At 35.6% G+C, this 23,756-nt stretch overlaps 1 protein-coding gene across 8 annotated transcripts in view; it reads right to left on the bottom strand.

The window, feature by feature from the left end:
• Positions 1–20,111, bottom strand: part of LOC143226479 (protein shifted-like) — a 75,244-nt gene extending 55,133 nt beyond the window's left edge. For all 8 annotated transcript variants that reach the window (XR_013014646.1, XM_076457500.1, XM_076457501.1 and 5 more), the window contains exon 1: positions 19,491–20,111. Coding sequence is in view for 7 of the 8 variants with exons in the window: in XM_076457500.1 (XP_076313615.1) it covers positions 19,491–19,623 (133 nt within the window). In the remaining variant the exon portion in view is untranslated. The remainder of the gene's footprint in view (positions 1–19,490) is intronic.
• Between the last annotated feature and the right edge of the window lie 3,645 nt (positions 20,112–23,756).

Raw genomic sequence — 23,756 nt, forward strand, 5'->3', positions numbered from 1 at the left:
GGCTTATGGTGCAAAAATATGATGACCTTTTGTTCTTTATCATGACTCATCATCTTGTCATTGGGTGAATTCTTTTCAGATGGGTAGTCGAGGAATCATCATTCTCCTCAGGAGGTTGATTTACTTCTTTTGAAATCTTATCTGAAGCTAAGTAACTGGCTGTTCTCCCGTCGATGGACTTCCAAAGACAGTCACAATGAATGATCTTTGGTTGTGATTACCCGTGTTATTGAATTCTGTCCTGTTTAATTTGATGTTGATTGTCTTTATTTTGTACTTCCATTCCTTTTGTCACTGGAAATTCAATATATGGTGTAACTGTAGTGTAGTGCACAATAACTTACTGGCTTTAGACTATTAAACTATTCGAAGCAAGTCTAACATTATATCCATGTCTCAGCATCAAGTCCATCTGTTCTCAATATATAAACCTCCCACAGTGAGGTTAACTTGTAACTTTCACATTACTGAAATGTCATTATCAGTTGCTGGTCACATCTATTCAACTTCTTGCATCATCATTGAAAGATAATTTCCTAGTTATCGTGAACAGATCAGGTCAAGTAATAGCAGTATAATAAGTGTCAATTAAAATGTTAAATGGTTTCAATACATGTATCTAATGGCTTTTAAATAATGCACACCCTATACCAATTGTTGAAGAGGCAGCATTGTCACCTTCATGATATTATTTACTTGGTTTATTATCAGTGGTTGACTCTTTACAGTGTCTATTATAATGTACATATATTCAACACTGGCAACAGTATTCTTTTCCTGCCATCTTATGGAAGCCATTTTGCTACTTTTTAGACTTTATTTGCAACTGCTGGTAATAAGCTCTTTTAACTTGTCACTGAAACACCTTTTGTACTGTAGTTTACTTCTTCCACTGTGAATAAATAGTTATCTAATTAATTATTTGAATTATTCTAGATCTCCAGAGACAGCTGATGTTTCTAGATATTTGATCTGACAATCCCAATATTTCTAGATGATGCCTTTAGTTGTTTGTCTAGAACTTTCATTGATTCAAGTTCCATTGACAACTGAACAGCCTCTTTTAAAGATACATACTTACTTCGCATATATTCATCCACTATGGTATCTATGAATTGGCCAAGTATTAACAAATTCGCCGTTTCACCTGGAGCATCTGGATAAAATGATTCAATAGATTTGCATAAGGTATCGTCTTTACTCCTTATTCTGCTCCTAAACTTTGCTTTCGAAACTTCATCATGATGTAACATTCCAGGCATATTTGATAAGGAAGGCAACGATGCTCGGGAGCTGTTACAGCTAAATGTTGGAGGGTTTCTCAATGTTTTTAAAACTGAACCTTTTAAATAAGTAGCAAAGTGAATAGCAAAGGCGTCGCCAGACACTGGTACACGGGCTCCATGCATCAGTTTTAGTTGAAAATGCTCTGAAACCCCAGTTGGTGTATTCAAAACTCAGGATAAGATATCATGACTGATATCATACCGAAACGCCGAAAATTACCGCCTCGAATATTTTAAGCACCTAGCGGCGCTCCTGGTTAATAACTTGTTGTTCACTATCCTATACATTCACTTTAAAAATTATTTCAAACTACATACAATATGACTCCCAAGCAAATGGTCCAGTGAGTGAACAATAAGTTTACGGATTGATAATGTTAAAAATCACACACTGCTGGTTTCTCAAATGACTGAACTGTTGAACTGGCCCGTTAAATTTCGTAACTTGGTAAAGCAGTCTTTTCTAAATCTCTTCTTTTCATTATTTCGTTTTTTTTAATGTCACTCTGTGTTCTATATTACTTTACAAAACTAATCCCACTCCTGACACAAGTGTATGAATTATCTAGTAGGGCGTATTCTTTTAAATTATTCAGCAAAAATTATAATGCAAAATTTCAGTCCATAAAACAAAAATGATTTCTTGAGCTTAAAGTTCCATGATTAGCATAGTAAACCTTTAAAGATAGGCCTGGCTTTAAAAAATAAACTACGTTTAAACAAATACTCCACTTACTTGCTAATTTCGTGTAACTCAATATTTATAGCACTGAATTAATTGATTAACTGGCTGACAGTAACTACATCATATACTGATTATTTATTAATTAAATAACAAACTCGATAAATCAATCTCACCTAATTCGACATGCAGACATACACACAAATATAGCTTAAAATTGTTTACTAAGCTTGTAGAAACTTCCATACAAAAAAGGTCATATTCATCATGTGACACCCCTCAGTAGCACAGTGGTACGTTTGTGGACTTACAACGCTAGAAACCAGGTTTCGATACCCATAGTGGGTAGAGCATAGATAGTCCATTGTGTAGCTTTGGGTTTAACTACAAACAAACACATATTACGATAATTTTCCTTCAGGCTAAAAAACAAAACAAATGAAGAAAAACGTCTAGATTAATTATACAAGACGCAAAATACTTTGTAAAGTAAATTTGTAATAAATTTCTTCACGTGAAAACGTTTAATGTGCTAATTCAGAGCATGACATAAATAGCGAATCAACAGATTCCGAAGAAACTGGATAAAAGCACGCTTTAAATGTATTAATAACGCTTCTTCATCCAATAATTTAGTGCTATCTGTTTAAAATTTTCTACTTAAGAAACAGTATAATTCCCTGCCAGACAGTAAGTAAGCAAGGGACTAGAAAACTGGCTTTCAAACAACGGTATTATCCATTTTTAGCGTGATCTGCGTGCAGCTCTCCTCGTGACTGGAGCCTCTTTACGATACACTTTACTGCTAAAGTGGCAACTTTTGCTTCAAGGTCGCCTAATGAAGACTCACAGTCTTTAACAAAAGACGTTCTTGTAAAGTTTATTTCCTCGTGGACAGGTATTAACAAGGCGAAGCGTCAACTTCTAAATCCTTTCAATAGAAATAACTGAGCACTCAATCTGCAAACGTCTGCTGTCGAGGCTACCATTCTGCCCCGAGGCTTGCTGGAAAAGTCCGCAAGAGCTCATGATGGGGTGAGGCACGAGGTCCTGATAATAATAGACTGAAGGCCGAAACAAACGATTTATCAACTTTGTATATACAGAGATTGATAGGTGTGTAATGGTACTGTTGAGGCGAGGAACAGGTAACGTGCGAACCAACAGAAAAATGGCAGTTGATTCACCTGTTACCCCATGTGTTCACAAAAACGAAAGGAAAATTTAAATATAACGGTGTAAGTATGCAGCATATTTCCATAATACAAAACGTTCAAAAGTAACACAAACATCTAAGTATTCATGCAAATATATAATAATGACTTTAATCACTATATTGAAACTTTGTTTATTCTCTTATCGGCGTCAAAATCAAATACATAATTACGTGCATCGGTGCGGGAGTTGTTTTCTCACATTTAAAATGCAAAAACGGCTCGTTTGGGTTGAGAAAATATTTTACATAGAAGAGCGGACAACGTTTCGACCTTCTCACATTTAGTTCAAGGATGAAAATACGAATCAAGTGAACCAGGAATTATTGTTCCATTATTTCGTTATTCAAAGTTGTGTCTAAATGGATTACATTTATGTTCGAAAACCCCAAAAGTACAAGTTGGAAACAAGACATCCTAATCATTAAGTGAAAATAAGAAGCTACATTGTATGTACTTCACTAAGTAAAATTGAGGAGCAGTTAATTGAGTTAATTGTTAATTGAGGGTGAGCAGAAGTGTTCCGTTACCCTTCATTAATTGAAAGGAAGATCGTCTTATGCACGTCTGAGCCAATGTGAGGAGTTGCCTTTTATGCACTTCATGAAGTAAGTAAATGGAGAGCTGACGCTGTATGTACCTTATGAACTGTAAGGAGGAGCAGCTGTTGTAAACTTCATTATGACAAAGAATAGTAAATGTACGAGTTTCTTAAAGCAAAGAGGAACCTTAAACATTTCTAAACCAAATGAACAGTGACCTCATATGAACTTTAAGTTAATATTAGGAGTGCTTTTAATGAACGTTAAAAGTGAGTATAGATCTCGTACGAAATTTAAGTAAAAGAAAGAATAACTTATTAGTTTCATTAATTTAAAGTGATATATTGTAAAAAGTTATTGAATCGTAAAGACCGATGTATTTTGAACTAATATTTCCAGAGAACCTATCTCCTTCCCACACCCAGATATCTACGTGTCTCCTCCCCTCCCAGTTATGAGAAGAATACCCAATATCACGTGTAATATCTAAAAGTTATAAATGTAATACACATTAAATTTTAAAAGGTCAGATCTATCTATATTATAAGTATGCTAAAATATAATATTATACCCAATAGTTTTAAGAAATACGAAAGAATTGTGCTCTATATACACTGTTGGCCAAAATCTTAGCGCCAATGAACATTGAGAAAAAAAATATGCATTTTGCGTTGTTAGACTCAATCACTTATTTGAGTAGAGCTTCTAAAGATGAAAATAAGAAAAGGGAAAATAAAAATAAAAATAAAACTTTTTTTGGCATTTAATAGGGAAAATGTGAACACTATGAAATTAGCCTAAATACTAGCTGGTCAAAAGTTTAAGACCATACCAAAAAAAAGTCCTAAACATGGTAGGAAATGCCCAACAAGAGGTCTCAGTAGTGAGTTGCACGGCAGTCATTGCGAATAACTGCAAACATTCGCTTTTGCATGGTTGATATAAACGTTTGCAGAAGGCTGGCTGGAATGTTATTCCAAGTGGAGAAGATGGTTTCACGAAGATCGTGCACTGTTTGCATTGACGTCCATTACTATAGACTTCCCTTGCCATCCACCCCCAAACATTTTCAATGGGGTTCAGTTCGGGCGAACACGCTGGATGGTCCAAAAGAATTACGTTATTTGCCATGAAAAAGTCCTTTGTCTTACGGACATTGTGGATTGCAGCGTTGTGCTGCTGAAAGTTCCAGTCATTTCCACACAAGCGAGGGCCTTCAGTTAATAAGAATGCTCTCTCCAACATGCCAATACAGCCAGCTTCTGTTTGACACCCCTGTATAACCTGAAGCTCCATTGTTCCATGGAAGGAGAAAGCACCCCAGATCATGATTGAACCTCCTCCACTGTGTCGTGTAGCAAATGTCTCCGGTAGGATATTCTTATCGTGCCAGTAACGTTGGAAGCCATCTGGACCATCCAGGTGGATTTTTTTTTCCTGAGAGAACAAAACCTTCTTCCACTTTTCCCATGTGTGGTGCTTCTCAGCAAAGTTTAACCGAGCTGTTTCGTGGTGTGAAAGAAGGCGTGGCCTTTGAAGTGGTTTACGGTTTTTAAAAATCTTTCTCTCGTAGATGCCGTCTTATTGTTCTTGAGCTGCATTCTGCGTCCGTAAGGGCCTTAATCTGGTTCGACGATCAGCTGGTTTCTTGCCGGACAACCCGTCGAATCCTCCTGCTCAACGCCGGCGAAATTTTCTTGGGCCGGCCACTTGAAATTCTTCTTCTGTATCCCTTAGGGTATTTTGAGGAATGTGCAACAGCAGTTGCACGTTGAGAAAGACCTTGCTTTTGCAGGTCGACAATTCTGCCACGTTTAAACTGTCAACTTTTTAGCCTTTGCCATGTTTTTACCCAATGTAACGCAGGAGATGTCAGTGGGAGATGTTGACAACGCTAATGTTTGAAGACAAATGACTAAATTTCGTTACATGTTTACCGTTTCGTTTCAGTATGGTCTCAAACTTTTGACCAGCTAGTATTTAGGCTACTTTTTAAGTGTGCACATTTTCCGTATTAAATGCTAAGAAGTTTTTTTTTAATTTTATTCTCTCTTTTCTTATTTTCATTTTTCGAAGCTCTACTTCAATAAGTGGTTGAGTCTAACAACGTAAAATGCATATTTTTCATTATGTTCATTGGCCTTAAGATTTCGGCCAGCAGTGTATATAGCGGCCTTATAACTAAGGAAAGTAAAATGGAGTATTATCGATAAGCTAACTACGTTTCCATTTATTTTCATTAATCCCTACCCGCCACCCATGTAAACGTAAAAAACTGTGCCTACGAGTATTTATTTGCTCCTCGAAATTTCTCATTTCACTCTTTGTATGAACCACTGAATATGACATGACTGTCGTAAAAGAGTGATGACGAGAGGGAAGGACCCTAATTCTGTTGACTAGCCAGTTTCTAAAAAACTTTATTAGGTGTGTATCTTGTTAATTGAAATACAAAGTTTTCTATTAGCTGAAGCAAGAACATAATTTAGGCCAAAACATGCCCAGAAACCAGTAATTACAGTCTGAAGTGTTAATCTATCATTAGAACCGTTTGAAGAACATACACGTCTGAAATATTCATATTGAAGGAATAGCGTCGACAGAAAATGGGCAAATCTCGGCAGCAAAAACTGCTAAAAAATTACCACAAACAACACTTAGTACAAAGTTAGGCCTACTGCCTACCGTCTTGATAACAGTGTTCGTAGTGTCAAAATAATGTCGAATTTAAGACGAATGTGTCAATAAAAACGTAATAGATTGGATTTTTTATACTGTGCCAACACATACGAGTACTAATAAAATAATATACATATGAACATGATTACAATAAGCACTTATAATAAGTACAAACATTTATAAAGAATAAAGCGGAGGTTGTGTTTGTTGGTAACACCTAAAATTTGTTCAAGCAAGCACTGGAAGAATGAGAAAACATAACTCCATGTTATCATTACAGCGACGTCTATAATACGTTTCGGTTTTAAAATCGAAAGCTAGAAACCAAGTAAACACCAATAGCTCTAATAATAGTGTTAAAAATCATACTAAACTGCGTACTTTCCATTACGCTTACATAGTTTGTTATGAATCTTAAATTATAGGCTTATAAAAAATAGCATTTTAAAAGTTTTTTTTTTTTCTGGAACATAACAGTGTTCAACAATATTTGCTATTAATAGGTCTCTTGGTTTCTCTGTTTAGCCTTTTTTATTCCCCCATGTTTAAAACCATACCATTAAATGTTTCGTACTACATTTAAAATTATATTTTAAACGAACATTTGTTTACCATGTCCAGCTTAGCTGACGAATTATAGTATTGTACGATAGGCCTCTTGAATATTAAGATATGACAGGAAAAATAAAATAAAACGTTATTTTCTTCATGCATCTGATTTTAAATCTATAATGGACTAAGTTGGACGAACGTAGATGGTAAACGTATCAAAATATTTCATGCATACACATCCACAAAATTAAAACAGAGAAAATTATGGCTGTGGTCATCATAACATAATACTTGTAATACGAGTATAATTATGAGTGCGCACAAAAAACAAAGGACGCAGTCACGTCTATGGTCGCCATTACAGTAACATCTAAAATGCGTAAAAACAACATGAAGGAGGGAGGATACTGTGGTCATCATTCGGGCAATACTATAATATGAATGAATACACAAATGAAATTGGGGAATAGAGAAATCATGTCTGTTATAATGTTTACAGGAACACCTATTATATGTATAAAAACACAGACGAGTGAAAACAAATGACCAAGTTGCATAGATAAAAACGTAACAAATTCAACAATAAAAATACCAGCCTCATTTTACGTCTGCATACAGAAAACAGACGATGATACGAGAAATTGCGGCGAGGTGACAAGTGATTACACTTCTGCTATCACGCATTAACAATGTTTCAGACATTCACTCCCTATGTAAACACATCTATCGCTTCTTCGTATTTGTGCAGACAATAAAATCCTGCATGCCAATGTTTATCGAGTCAAAGATCAATTTAAAAAAAGTGCGTAGTTGTTCTAGAAATTCAAAGAAACAGCTGTATTTTTTTTTTTTTTATTCAGATACGCCGGTCTTCTATGATAAGCCAGAAAGTACGATTAACATTTTATATTTATAGTAAATCACATATGTGAGGAAATAATATTTTAAAAGCATTCAAGTATTTTTTGGATCTATTTATTTGAATTATATACTAATGCCCACGAATAATAAGTATTTTGGGCCTTTCTTGTCTCTATAGATGTATATAGAGGAAAAGTATTAATGGATCTGATATGTATTTACAACAGAAAGTGTGATGTTAACGCCATCTAACTGTTTTATGTTTATTTCTAGTAAGTTGATTTTTTTTTTTTTTTAATTGGTTAATTTAAAGGATATACTGTAAAGTCAACTTTTCAAATTTACCGTGATTAAATTCAATCTTAATAAATAATAAAACATATGTAGGTAGAATATTACTATAGTTATAAAATGTTTTATTATTCTTCTGGGTTGTTTTTTTGTTTGTTTGTTTACAATGGGTCCATAATACTAATTAGTTTTGAAGCATTGGATCGCTTTTACCCGTAGTTTATATGTAGAAGAAATGCCCTGATCTGGCGGCATCTTTGATACTGACTAAATTTGGTTCAAAGGTAATTGAAGAAAACTGTGGCCATAGCATACTTATAAACAAGAAGGATGGGCCCTGCGAAATGACAGCCCACAGTTTAGTCACAAAAATGTTACCCCGTATGTATTATAAACGAAAAAAAGTTTCTTGATCCAAGACAATGATTATTATCACCATGTTAAAACAATGCCGCTCATGACAACATCATTTTGATTTTTGTTTTTTGAGGGGTGGAGAGAAATTCTAACGGAGGTTCTCATTACACTCTTCCACCCTTTTTTTTTTTTTTGTCGTAAAGTGAAAATATAATATGTGGTCTGGCACTCATCCTGCTGTGCCTTTCCAGTACTAATAGTAAAAGTTAAAATCCAGGTTTCGGTTTCTTGCGATGAACGCAGTGCTCATGGCCTATTGTGTGGCTTTGCGCTTAACAACAGACAATGAAACAGAAACAAAATTAATATTTTATTTTCAGTTTTTCTAAATTTGTTTGTGAAGAAATAATTCTCCTGCCCCCACAGCATATCTGGCCTTGGAAAATACCTGATGAACCATGGTTCTAGGGGGAAAAAAAGCCTCTTCGACACTGGATATGACATATATAGTATATTTTAAAATATGCCTCTTTACTTCCAAGCAAGAAAAAAAAATCTACAATATTATAGGTTTGTTTTTAATTTCGCGCAAAGCTACACGAGGGATATCAGTGCTAGCCGTCCCTAATTTAGTAGTATAAGACTAGAGGGAAGGCAAGCTAGTCATCACCACCCACCACAAACTCTTGGGCTACTCTTTTACCAACGAATAGTGGGATTGACTGTCACATTATAACGTCCCCACGGCTGAAAGGGCGAGCATGCTTGGTATGACGAGATTCGAACCTGCGACCCTCAGATTACGAGTCGAGTGCCTTAACCACCTGGTCATACCGGGCCACAAGATTATAGAAGATGCGAAATTATTTTAGACTCTCACTGGAGTTTCGAAAGAGACTTTAGTAAATAAGATCACAGTCTGGAATAGTTTGGTAGATGAGGGGCTTGGACAGCAATGTGCAGTTCGTGGGATCGAAAGCAGTCATCGAACATACTGATATTTCAGTGATGGGGCGAATGTGTCAGGTAGTCCCATTATTTGTTGGTAAAAAACAGCCCATGATATGGAGTTGGGTAGTGTTGACTAATTCTTGTCTATCTATTACTATAAGGGCCTGGCATGGCCTAGCGCGTTAAGGCGTGCGCTTCGTAATCTGAGGGTCGCGGGTTCGCGCCCGAGTCGCGCCAAATATGCTCGCTCTCCCAGCCGTGGGGGCGTTATAATGTGACGGTCAATCCCACTATTCGTTGGTAAAAGAGTAGCCCAAGAGTTGGCGGTAGGTGGTGATGACTAGCTGCCTTCCCTCTAGTCTTACATTACTAAATTAGGGACGGCTAGCGCAGATTAGCCCTCGTGTAGCTTTGTGCAAAATTCCAAAAACCAAACCAAACTATTACTTCAAAATTAGGAAAGAATGGCGGAAATAGACCTCGAGTGGCTTTGCGCGAAAGTTCAACAAAGTAAGATAAAGAGCAGTTTACAACCTCTGTTAAATGAACTACAAGAACTTTGCAATAAATGAAGAATACAATTCAATGGACATAAAACACAAATTGCACTTTCCACCATATCTATCTATAAAAAAAACACGCTCAAAATATATAAAGCATATATACTACCAAATATTGAACAAGCCCGCCCAGAGTGGCTAAAGTCTATATAATAACTAATGCATGTAGAGTGGCAAGATTAACGAACACATCATTCCTATACAATTACTCAAATATCTCATTTTTGTCAGAAAGACTCTAAACAACTATGTTCTAGCGTTTAAAACAAAAGTCTGGTTCAAAATGTTCAGTTAATTAACCCAGACAATTACGTCACACATGAAGAACACAGTCCTAAGCTCCTTTGTTTTAAATATCAATAATAATTATCCCAGAAAACTGACAAGTTCTAAGTACACTGATGTTTAAGGTACAGAATTAGTTTTATTTTGAAAAGGATATTTGTGTTTAAAAAAAAAATAATCGGTATGTTCATACACATAAGTGTATCTACACAGAGAGTACAAGACTTTACGTGTAATAAAAAAAGTAAGAGCTGAGTGTTTCGCAACAAGATAATAGTATGCAACTGATGAATATGGCTGAAAAATATCTGTAGATAGTCGCCAATAAAACTAACACAACGCAAGTATGCAATAATTATGGGGACCGGTAAGCTAAACATCAGTGCCAAGAGAAAAAGAAGGCAACAGAAAAGGAAGAGATCCACAAGGTACCTGACCCTCCTACAAGTACCACAACCATGAAACATCCATCCGGCTCCAATGGGCCAGTAGTTGATTTTAGAGAACCATTACAGGCAATCAGGACCAGTCAAAATTAGGCTTTGCTTTCATATTAAAAACATAGAAGCCAAAGCTTTAATTATTAGGATATTTTGACCAAGTTCACGAAAATGATTATATCTGTGAAGAAAACTTGTGAGATGAGGATGGTGAGTAAGACGTGGTACATGAGACATGAAATAAAGCTACATACTAAAAATAAACTGGTCAGCAGCGACTACAAACATGGTTTTACAAGAACGAGAGAATTTTTCGATAGAATGTTCACTTTGAAGAACTTAATCAATATCAAAAAATACACGTTCACACTTAGGATACAGCTTTTAAAAAGTATGTAAAGACCGTAAGACATGTTAACATGATGAAAAGTGTATAATGATGATGGAATAATGTGTAGAGATTGTAAAGTATAGAACAGAAGAGTATGTAATCATATTTTACGTCAATAAATATAAAATTAATCGATTTTTACAGAAAGTTAAAATAACGTCCATTGAGCTTATCACATAATATGCTGCTTATACGTAACGAATTAAATACTGTTTGTTTGTTTTGAAGCACAAAGTTAAATATTGAGCTAGCTGTTCTTTCCCCACCGCTGGTATCGAAAGCCGAATTTCATTATAACAAGTACTTAACCACCGAACCACTGGGGAGGTGGGGGGAGGCAAACAAAGTAAAAAGTAAAACGAGTTAATTTGTTTTCCCCAAGCACAGTTCACGTATATCAACGTTCTGTTTGTTTAATCAAGTCCAAAGTTCGAACTAGAACAGAACCTAGACTTGTGATGGGTTTATTTAACAAAATAGCAAACAAAACACTCAATACTTCAATTTTTTTCCCCCCATTACTTGGTTGTTATTAGCATCTGTTCAAAAACTTACCAAACATTACATACGTTAATACATGTTAAATACTTATATCGTACCACTGTATTTAGAAACCACTGCTAATAATAAGTTGGTAGTGCTTCAGACACGCCTAACAGTGATAAAGTTTTAGTCGGAAAAATATCAAATATTTGATTATTGTGGGACACCTGTACTCACAGAACAGTTTCTTTTGTTTATGAATTTCGCGCAAAGCTACACGAAGGCTATCTCCGCTAACCGTCCCCAATTTAGCAGTGCAAAACTAAAAGGAGGGCAGCTAGTCATCACCACCCACCGCCAACTCTTGAGCTACTCTTTTACCAACGAATAGTGGGATTGATCGTAACATTACAACGCCTCCACGGCGGAAAGGGCGAGCATGTTTTGTGTGACCGGGATTGGAAACCGCGACCCTCAGATTACGAGTCGAGCGCCCTAACCACCTGGCCATGCCGGGCCCACAGAATAATAATAATAAATCCTTTGGTGGCGTATGCGATTTGTATGATCTTCCAAAACTTTATTCGAATCAAAGTTATTTTTATAACTAATTATCTAATGAGACTTTAAAATAAAAGTGAAACATACGGCTAAACAGCGCCATTAGAAGACACTGTCCCACACCTGATGACGTAATCTACAACTTAATATTTTACCTTGTGCTCTCTAAACACCATGTTGAGGTAAAAAGCCACAAGTAAACAGTGGTGATACTTTATCCGTTGTCTCAGTATCGACGTATAAAATAAACAACATTCAAGATTTTGATGGAAGAATATTAATATTCTAGAGCTTTCAGACAAATGTGCCAAACAGAGTAACGAAACAGTGAGGGTAGGCATAACCCACTGCCCGACATCATATACTAAACTAGCTTAAATTTAAGATAATGCAACTTTTGTAAGACTTTTTTTTTTCCCCCATTATGTACTACATCGTGGCATTCTGGTGGCAGTACAAGCAACTAAATTACAAAAATAAAACGACACATGACAATAAAAAGATAAATCATTATCACTAGGATTACTAGTAACAGACTTAATGGAATATTTCAACGCTCAAAACCTGTTGAAAGACTTAATGCGTTTTCTTTGTTTTTCCGTCTTTCTCTTATTCGATGTCAAGTCATCACAAAATAAAATGAATACAGTGGCCCCTTCCTTCCGGTCCCGGCATGGCTAGGTGGGTTAAGGCGTTCGGCTCGTAATCTGAGGATTCAAATTCCCGTTGTACCAAACATGGTCGCCCTTTCAGACGTAGGGGCGTTATAATGTGGCTGTCAATATAAAAGCTACACGAGGGCTATCTGCGCTAGCTGTCCCTAATTTAGCAGTGCGAGATTAGAGGAAAGGCAGCTAGTCATCACCACCCACCGCCAACTCTTAGGCTACTCTTTTACCAGCGAAAAGTGAGATTTGCAGTTACATTATAACGCCCCTACGGATGAAAGGGCGAGCATGTTTGGTGTGACGGAAGTTCGAACCCGCGACCCTCGGATCAAGAGTCAATTGCCTTAAATCACCTGGCTATGTCGAGCCCGGTAAAATGGTAGAAGTCAGTGTTTGAAATGTTTTAGTATCAGAAAAATAAAAGTCTTAGTATGTGAAAGTCAAAACTCTTAGATTTGTTTCAAGATATTAATTCTATATCTTTTTGCTCTTCCACAAATCTAGGAACAGTTCCGAAACCATAAAAATAACAATAAACATCTATATTAATGAACACTTCATTTAAATAACTTGATGTGTGTAATACAAATGACTTTACTACGTATGGCCGTGTTAAAAAAAATAGCGACAAAGATTTCATGATTAAAGAAAGGCGCTGCTCTATCAGCGTCCTCTGAAGGTCTCTCTGTTAGATAAGAAAAAATTACGTTTCACAAGCTGGTGCACGCAATCAAATGCCATGTACTAAAAAGGTGCCCCCCCACAGCGCCACAGTGGTATGTCTACAGATTTCTACTGCTAGAAATCGAGTTTAGATACCCGTGCTGGGCAGCGCATACACAGCCTTTTGTATAGCTTTGTTCTTAACAACAAACAACAACCAGAAAGGTTTAAAATAACGCTCACTTCTCTGCCTTTCATATGAACGAGTTTTCCATTCTATGAATACATGCCATTTCCAATTCAGAATTTGTTTTTTTTTTTTATTGCATATAATAAGTTACGGTTGAAGTAATCATCTTGTATCACATTATTTATTTCATTTTATGTTTTCATTAAACCTTTAAGTGACGTGTGAAGTTTCAAAAACAAGTAATTGAAATTCGACCCTTTTTTTTTTTTGTGTGTGGTTACCTACTGTGGGCACAGTTTAAAGTCAGTTGTTCGACAAAGTCGATGATAAACAAGCGTTCAACAGATTTGGCTTCGCTACTTTCAAAAGATAGGTTAGGCTAGACGTTGCTCAACGTCAACCGCCCTAGGAATTATTGCTGACAGCCAATTACACTGTAGTGTGTGTATTTCTCATTCCCTTGAAAATACAACACTTTGAATGAACGTCTATCTAAAAACTTACAAGTTAGGAATATAGGCTTAGTTGCTCTGTCTATTATATTTAATAAAACTGATATTGAAGTAGTTTAAAGAAATTGCGCCACCCAGTGGCACAGCGGTATGTCTACGGGCTTATAACAGTAGAAACCGAGTTTCGATACCCGTGGTAGGCAGAGCACAGATAGCCCATTGTGAAGCTCTGTGCTTAACTTAAAATACATAAACAAATTTGAAGAAATTTAGTTGACTGGAAATACGTGTGTGAACAATATTTCAAGTATAACAATAACTATAGTTATTACCTTAGTGAAGGTTCGAGACGTAATTTTGGGTTCTCTCTCTTTTTAATTAATCATTCTAATACTCTCCCTTTTATTTTATTGGTGTTTCCCCTTCTTTCTTTTGTAGGGCTCATCATAAACGTTTTACGAAACATCTACAGTATTATTAAGTTTAAATCTTTATTTGACGCCGTTAATACAAACAAATCTCTTCACAAACGTATATGCATGTAAAACACAGTGTGCGTGTGTGAAAGACTAAGGTTAAACTTGATCAGTAAAATATACAATAAGCGAGAGAATACACACTCACTTATAGATGATATATACTAAAATGTATAGAATGGGATTTCTGTTAGTCGTGTAAATTGCAATCTAACAGTTTTTATTGTTATAAGCCTTGAACTTACCGTTGAGCCACTGGAGGTGTAATCCAATAGAAAAGTTAATAAACTGAGATATTGTGATGGATAACTTTTAAAATACGCACGACACAGAACGTGATAGAATGTAACAATGAAAGGTACATAATGAAGGGCCTGAAAGCCCAGAATGTAAGGACAAAGTGTCTTTGCCACATCGGATATTTCAGAATGTTTCTAGTCTTAACATAATATTAAAGCCAATTATCCACTATAGGAGTTATTTTTATCGACACTATTATTGTGAAAATAAGGACAATTATTTTCATGAAGAATAGAATTCCTCCATCTTTCGGAACCTTCAATATCTGCCTAATATTGCTAACTTATGCAACAAAGGTGGTCACTAGAGATTCTGAATTTATACATTCTTCGACTACCTCTCTGGGGATTACATTTTGGAAAACAAATGCAAGTTCCATGATGACGCTTGATAATATAAGTGGATTTATGAGATAAATATGTATCGCCCATCTTATGAGTAATAGGAATGGCATGCGACAAAAATCTTAAGCGCAAATTAGTATAAATTTAAAATTACTTCTGCTATGCTTTAGTTTAAAAAAAACAAAACTGGTACTTTTAATTAGTCAGTTTAATGATAAAATTTATGGGTACAGAAACGTCGCTTACTAAACCTAAAACAAAAACTACTAAAACCACGAATAACAGCATAGCTCATCATAACTGTAAATATGTATACGACCTTAGGCTTAACTACTTTTCACAAGATGAATCAAGCACAACCGTAAAGCACACAGTCATAATTTATCACACCTTGAACCATGTACGACTTTAAACGCCATGGTATAATTCATCAAAACTGGAATTATGAACGATTGTAAAGAATATGATTATAATTCACCATAAGTAAATCTGGGCACGGTCTAAATGTAATAAACGTGATCACGAGTTATCACAACTGAACTTACATAAAGATTGTAATCAATGCTTCCTACTCATTATAAATTTTTGTCTTACGACTTTACATGCACCTAGTTAATTTTGTTTGTTTTGAATTTCGCGCAAAGCTACACGAGGACTATCTGCGCTATCCGTCCCTAATTTAGTTGTGCAAGACTAGAGGGAAGGCAGCTAGTTATCACCACCCACCGCAGACTCTTGAACTACTCTTTTATTAACGAATAGTGGGACTAACCGTCACATTATAATGCCCCCACGGATGAAAGGACGAGCACGTTTAGTGTGACAGGGATTTGACCTGGCCATTCTTGGCCTCACATAGTCAGAACAGTATATAGCTAGTTATATTTAGTGTTATTTCCAATCCATGGAGGCGGTTTGCTTTCAATAGAAGTTATAATAATTCGCGACAGTTATAATGCTCCAAACATATTATAAGCATAATCTTAACACATATGAAACCGTGTGCAAAAATCTTGTTTCTTTCTTTCTTTTATAAAACAGACAAAAACCACTTAAAGCATAAATCTCATATCTTCACATAAGTAACTTGGAATATAAATATCAAATACGTAGAAGTAGTTTCCCAAATTGTTTTGGACTTCGAAAAATGGAAGTCAAAAACAGTTATTAGTCAGAGGTAGTCAACAATTAAAAACGTCAAAAGATCGAATTAAAATTCTAACTTTGAGACTGTTGTGATCAAAATTTGCGATACCCACAGTAAAGGTTGTTATCCGAAAACGGCAGACGTTGGAATTACACAGTTCTCGGCGATTTTCCCATGTCTGCTCAACGTTATCTTATCAGATTAACAAGTTAGGCTGAAGTTTTTCGATACAACCCACGACCTCTAGCGGACACTTGTTTTCATGCTTATTCAGCACGTCGCCGGAACGTTCCTAAAAACAAACACAACTGACAGGTAAGAGCCAGACAAGAAAGAGAGAACTGGTTCTACAGCACGTGGAATTTCCCTCCACTCCCATTTCTCACATGTCTGCAAGCAAATTAAAAAAAGAAAATTTCAGTATTTGAAGATGTAATAAAACTAAAGTGTATTGTTACAATGTGTCAGAGTTCTCTTTACCAACCAAAAACAGAAATAACACTAACAAAACCTTTACTTGTGCCGTTATTTTCAGAGGCTTGTTTCTACTGTGAAAAATAGTAGTATAAAAAAAAAAAACTAGTAAAATTTTCCTATAAAAAGAGAGAGAGAAAAGGTTTAAACATCAACATAAGTAGAGCAAATAAACAAACAGGAGATGCTCAGTGTATTATGTTTATGTTTCTTCACCTACTAGCTGATTGTTAATGGTTTGTTGTTTGGTGGTACTGTTTAGTCTGTCCATTCATAAATCAATAAAGCTGACAATATTTTTACCCAAAACATACGAGAGTAGTGTGTATGAAATACTACAGTATGCGATATCACTGGTACAACGCGAGTTTTTAATATAGTTTGAATTACACTATGTAACAAAGCTTTTACTTTTTCTTGTTCCTGGGCAGAAAGTGTTATTTCCCAATTAATTATGCCTAAAGTAAATGGAAAAGGTCTATTTTTCTCTTCAAACTTTGCTTTTGTGACCTGGGAGCGTATAACGAAAACATGATGGGAGACTATACTTGGGGAATGATACGTGAAAGTGATTTACATTACAGTCGCAAATCTCGAAAAACTACTCACTTCTAAACATTTTTTGTATAACCTTAGTATAAATACATGTAAATCTTGATTCATATGTTGTTTTATTCAGACCTTACGTAAATGAAAATGTGCAAAATTTCCCGTTTTTATATAGAAAATAGGTTAATCTCTAAATTTCATCATCCAGGTCACAAAAGCAAAGTTTGAAGGGAATAGTGGCCATTTTCTGTACTTTTACAATATAACCAATAAAGAAATAACACATACTATCCAGGAATTAAATTTGTGTTATATAATGTAATCCATATATAGTGACAGTTTAACAATAAACTTCAGCTGTTACAGGGGTCAAAAAAAAAAGAAAAAAGAAAAATATTTGCATTTAACCAGAAATTTCTTTCATTTATTTTTGTTTCGTCTGATTTGCTTTTCCTGACAGGCAAGCACATTGTATTTACAACAGTTCAAAAACATGTCATCATTATACACTAACATTTGTGTAGATTTTATTCAATTACCATAAAAAATGATTGTCGCGGGTTCGAATCCCGGTCGAACCAAACATGCTCACCCCTTCAGTCGTGGGGGCGTTATAAGTTACGGTCAATCCAATTATTCGTTGGTGAAAGAGTAACCATAGTGTTGGCGGTGGGTGGTACTGACTAATTGCCTTCCCTTTAGTTTTACACTGCTAAATTAGGGACGGCTAGCGCAGATAGCCCTCGTGTAGCTTTGCGCGAAATTAAAAACAAACAAACAATAAAAAATGAATAACGACAATCTTAAAGTAATTTATGAACCTCTGCGAAAATTCACGTTATAGCTTAGAGCTTCTTAATGAAAGGTTTCTTTCTACTCAGCAAGTTTGTATAGGAGCCCTCTATAGGCAGAAAAACTCATTACTTTAGCAACAGTTACTAACTGTCTCCGTAATTGTTATTTCTCTCATCAGGCATGACTCACGTGCCGACATTTCACTCCTACATGAGGCGTATGAATAAAATGTATATCTGTTCATTAAACCCCAAGTATTTTATAAAGATTACAAACTTCATTATAAATACAAAATTAATTATTTAACTATATAAACTGTAGCCAAAAACACTTTCGAACTATTTATTTTCAAATGTACGTATTTTAACTTCGTATATGAAGGAGATGAAAGCTCTTACAAACCACAGGCTTTGAAGATAAATGAAAACCTGACATCAAATTACAAAATGAACAACTTAAAATGAAAACTAATTTAACTAGTCTAAAAATCCTTAATAATTATATTTTTTAATATTCGTTTTAAAAGCTGATTATATGAAATGATTGTCGCAGAACACAATTATTACAACACATGTATTCCGATATTTAAATTTTATTTTTAACAGTTTTCCCTCGTGGGTCAGCGGTAAATTTACACTACAATACGGAATTCTATTTTCCGTGGTGGACAGGCTGCAGACGACATACTGTACAGCTTTACGGTAACAAGAAAAAAACTTTTTTTTTTTATAACAATAAAAAGAAAAAGCAAGATACACCGCAGATAAATAAAACTGTCGTTTCTGAAAACAAAATACTTTAATTACTGGGGAAATGAAAATATAAATCAATAAAAATAATATTTACAACAATTAACATGCCATAATATGACATATTGAACCATATTTCGCTTGCTCAATATGTAGCTGTTAACAACTCGCTGGCTAATGAAGAAACATTGAGAGAATTTCTCGGTTCATTACTAAAACTAACTAGATGAAAAAAGGTGTTACGACTGTTGGAAAAGATCTGGCTGTCCAAGTAACGCCCTTTATCTGTAACTATATTTATGTCCTACTGAGCAGGTGTAAGAGGTCAGAGGTGATGAGCATGTAATAGTTATGATCTGATATGTACGTATCGCGTATTAACTGTTTCCTACAATACTAAATTTCTTAAAGCCACGGATTTGCTTTACTTTTACCCTATGAACTCCACTAACTTGAGATTTTAAACGTGAATTTTAAACTATGCCATCGACAGCTAACAACCCGCAGTTTTATGACCTCTTCCTACCTGGAAAACAAGGCACACTTACCGCTGAACTCCTTCACTTGCTTTTCGTCTATCCAAAGAGACATATCACCTCCCTTGGGCCTTTCCTTTTCAGCCACGATCGCCGCTGTCCACCATATGATCAGAAGCACGTGACCGTAAGGCCGTAATGTCATGGCCGATCACGGTAATATCTATAGTGGAGTCACATCCAGATGCTAGGAGAGTTTTAATCAATCTGCTGAAGCAGTGTCTCGAAGATTTTACTCACCAACTTCGCTCCCAGCTTGTACACTTGCAGCCAAGAAGTTGTGGTTTTGATGACGTATAGTTGATTATAGCTTGTTCCGTCTCCACTAGCCGTATAATCTAAAATCGCTTGCGATGCGTCGTTAGTCGGTGTGTTGAAGAAGTGGATTCCCTTTACAATGCTCAACTGACTTATATATATATACATATATATATATATATATATGCATATGAGTATGTGTGCGTGTAAATGTCCATGCAACGTCTGCACACTAGGTGGAGCTACGTTCTTGTTACCTGATTTCCAACTTGACTTCACGATCAAGAAAAAGCTTGGCTTCACCCTATCAACGTTTAGCTTCTTACTGTCTTGTAAATCTATGTAGACTCTTGTAGCAAAAGCAAAAAAAAAAAAAAAAATCTTCTTGTGACCAATCAACTGAGAGAATACGTTTTACAGGGCTGTTCGTGTCACGTGAGCCCGAGGGCGACGCTCATGCTGATAAGAGCCATGTTTCCAACTAGCACCACGCGGTTTCCATTAACAGTAAACGCTGTTTCTGGGGTGTTTTCGAATATCGAGGACAAAGACACAAGAAAAGACACAGAAAGACCTTTTAACACTGAAATCTCCCATCAATCAAGGTGAACAGGGAGAGGGGTGGGAGTCAGAAAGATATCGGGGGGGGGAGTTTGACACTTGGAATTGTTGATATCAAGACGCTTTGTAACGAGATTGTAAATTTTGTGATAATCAAAAAATTCCGTCAAGGATCTCTTGTATCATTTTAGTGAAATATTTCACAAAAATAATATGTTTTAATATGTAACATTTTTAGCTGTAATTATTTTATTATCCATAAAAATAAACTTTCACAAAAAAACAGTTAACTTTTATAGTACCATTATCTCAGAATAATCCGAAAATATGACTACAAAATAATAAAAGGTGGAGAGTGAAATTAAAGTTCATTATAAAAGTAATCAAGCGACGTCTTTTCTGACATTGTACGAAAACGTGACTACAAAGTTGTTTAAAATATCTTTAACTACAAACGATCAATACTATTAATATTATAAAGCCGTTTATTTCGCGATTACGTGATAACAAGTTGTTTCTTCCATGGAAACGTGACCATAAATTAACTCGTAACGTTACAAGAAAGAACTAAAACTAAGCATTTCTTGGCAACTTTATTATTAATACTATTACATCATTCATGTCACGATAGAATAAAAAACAACTAAGTACGTCATCAAAGGTGTGACGTCAAGTATTTCATGAAAGCCATTATTACGAAGTACTTCATTATGCGATTCTTAACAAGCAACAGTTCTCATATGCATTTTTTAAAACGTGATTCTAATACATCTCATTTCACGATAAAAGAATTAAAAAGAAAAAAATGAGGGTTAGCGCAGAGAGACTTAGCGTAGCTTTCTATAAATTTCAAAACAACCAAGCATCCAACCAAAAAAATGAAAAAAAGATAAATGGATTATCTTAGTCAAAATGTAATGCTATTTAAAAGTAGTAAATTATTTATTCTACGACACTGTGAATCAAGTCACGTCTTACTAACAGGATTTACTTAATGACATTAATAACTGGAGCCCGGCATGGCCACGCGTGTTAAGGCGTTCGACTTGTAATCCCAGGGTCGCGGGTTCGAATCCCGATCGCACCATACATGCTCACCCTTTCAGCTGTGGGGCGTTATAATGTGACGGTCAATCCCACTATTCGTTGGTAAAAGAGTAGCCCAAGAGTTGGTGGTGGGTGGTGATGACTAGCTGCCTTCCCTCTAGGCCTACACTGCTAAATTAGGAACGGCTAGCGCAGATAGATAACTGATCAGAAATAGTATAATAATATTTAAAAGGTCAAAGCATATTTTGATTTGTTAATGTAAATAAAATATTTTAGTAAGTGTGAATTTCTGTTAAAACAACCAATCAATAACAGTACAACAGACAGATAATTTAAGATTACGTATTGTTACTAATTGTATGTGTTATGGCTGATTCTTCGTTTAGATCCTGAATTTATTATTAGTATGTTATTTAATTCAGCCACAGTGCTGCGTCAGTAGTCACAATAATTACAAAAATATATATATTACAAAGAAGTTTGTATATCTATATTGAAATTATGGAATAGAAAACCAGGTAATCATACTGCAGTGGATTCGATCCATTATCAAGGAAATTTTGAAAGTATATTTGAAATTATCCTGTTCGTGTTTCATATCATAGCGCCATCTCGGCTAGAAAATGTGATTCAATATTGTCATTGCGCGTTTTTTCTTTTGCAAAAATTACTTGTCAGGTTTGCCAGAATGAGCAGTTGTAACCAGTATTTTGAAAAAAAACAAACAAATTTTGGTATTAGGATGAGCGCTTCTTTAGACATTCCATTAAGAAAAATGGTAAACTGTTAGTTCCACCTCTTAATATGAGTTCTTCATACCAATGATCAGCTAGCTGTGCTGCGTCCACTACAATATTCGAGCTCTATTTCTAACGTTATAAGTCTGCAAACATACCGCTGTGTTATTTGAGAAGAAGGGGGATACAAAGAAGGTAACGACTAGGCAGAAGTCCTTAAAACTGTCACTATTCCTATGTTACCATGTAACAACTTCAGTATACTAAACGTTAAGACCTAGTAATTTCGACTTAGATACGTAAGCATTTAGTTTGTTAAAGTGATAGTCAATAAGTCAAGTATTTATTGAAAAGTTATTGCATAATAATTGAGAATTCAGTGTTGAAATATCTATTGTACTGCTGTCGAAGCAGCGAAGATTGCTTGAATAAAGTTAATTAGTAAGTTGCGTTTTTTATCAACGGAGCGCAATTCAACAACAATGCCAAATTGAAAACCAAGGGACTATGACATAAAGGTACCATGGGAGGCATATGAGGCTTGTTTCAAATAATTTCCGCTGTAAATGAGTGGAATAGTGAACTACAAACTATTTCTCTGGCTAAAAATTTAAAAGGATGAACTTTAACAACATTAATTAATCTTCCAGCTTAGAACCTTAACGGCTATTACGTATTGATAAATGCCTTAGTGACCACAAGTAGGAAGCGTCCAGAGCAAAATTTCCGAACAGGTTTCAGAGGAGAGAAGCGACCTCTGCCGAACAAATGGAAGATTTGGGAAAGCTTTATCAATTATCTTATCCATTTGTACCTCGTGACATGAGAAATTTGTTGGTATGTAGCGAGGATATGAGATATAGGTTGAAGCAAAGTGAGTGTGTATTTTCGAAAGTTTGTTTGTTTGTTTTTGAATTTCGCACAAAACTACTCGAGGGCTATCTGTGCTAGCCGTCCCTAATTTAGCAGTGTAAGACTAGAGGGAAGGCAGCTAGTCATCACCACCCACCGTCAACTCTGGGGCTACTCTTTTACCAACGAATAGTGTGATTGACTGTCACATTATAACGCCCCCACGGCTGAAAGGGCGAGCATGTTTGGCGCGACGGGGATGCGAACCCGCGACCCTCAGATTACGAGTCGCACGCCTTAACACGTTTGACCATGCCGGGCCCGTATTTTCGAAAGAGGCTCTCCAGTTGACAACGGAACTAGCATCCGTTAAAGTCGCACAATAACTAAAACCACCATCTGTAAGTTACGAAATCATAAGTTCGAGTGCTATTAAATCATAAACATTCTTTGATGACAGCTTAAGAGAATTAGAATGATTATTTAAACAATAGTTACACAGAATGGAGGATATAAACGACAAGACAAATATCTTCATTACAGACGAAATTTTATGAAACAGCAACTGTTATTCAGTTAAGGAGACAGAGATCATAGATCATAGAAACAAGAAAGAACTAACTAAACAGCAACGAAACACGAATTAGTTGAAGTTATGAAATGAAGTTCACCTGGAAACGTTCCATTTGCCCCGAACGAGATATGAAGTTCATAATTTGTGGAAAATCGTCCATTAGTCCCTATGTTTCCTTGATGGCAAATTTTGCGGTATGTTGACTGAAACAAGTTCTATAGCTAAAATTATCTTAACTAATTAGTC

The sequence above is a fragment of the Tachypleus tridentatus genome, chromosome 9 (genome assembly GCF_004210375.1).
Source record: "Tachypleus tridentatus isolate NWPU-2018 chromosome 9, ASM421037v1, whole genome shotgun sequence".
Lineage (NCBI taxonomy): Eukaryota > Metazoa > Arthropoda > Merostomata > Xiphosura > Limulidae > Tachypleus > Tachypleus tridentatus.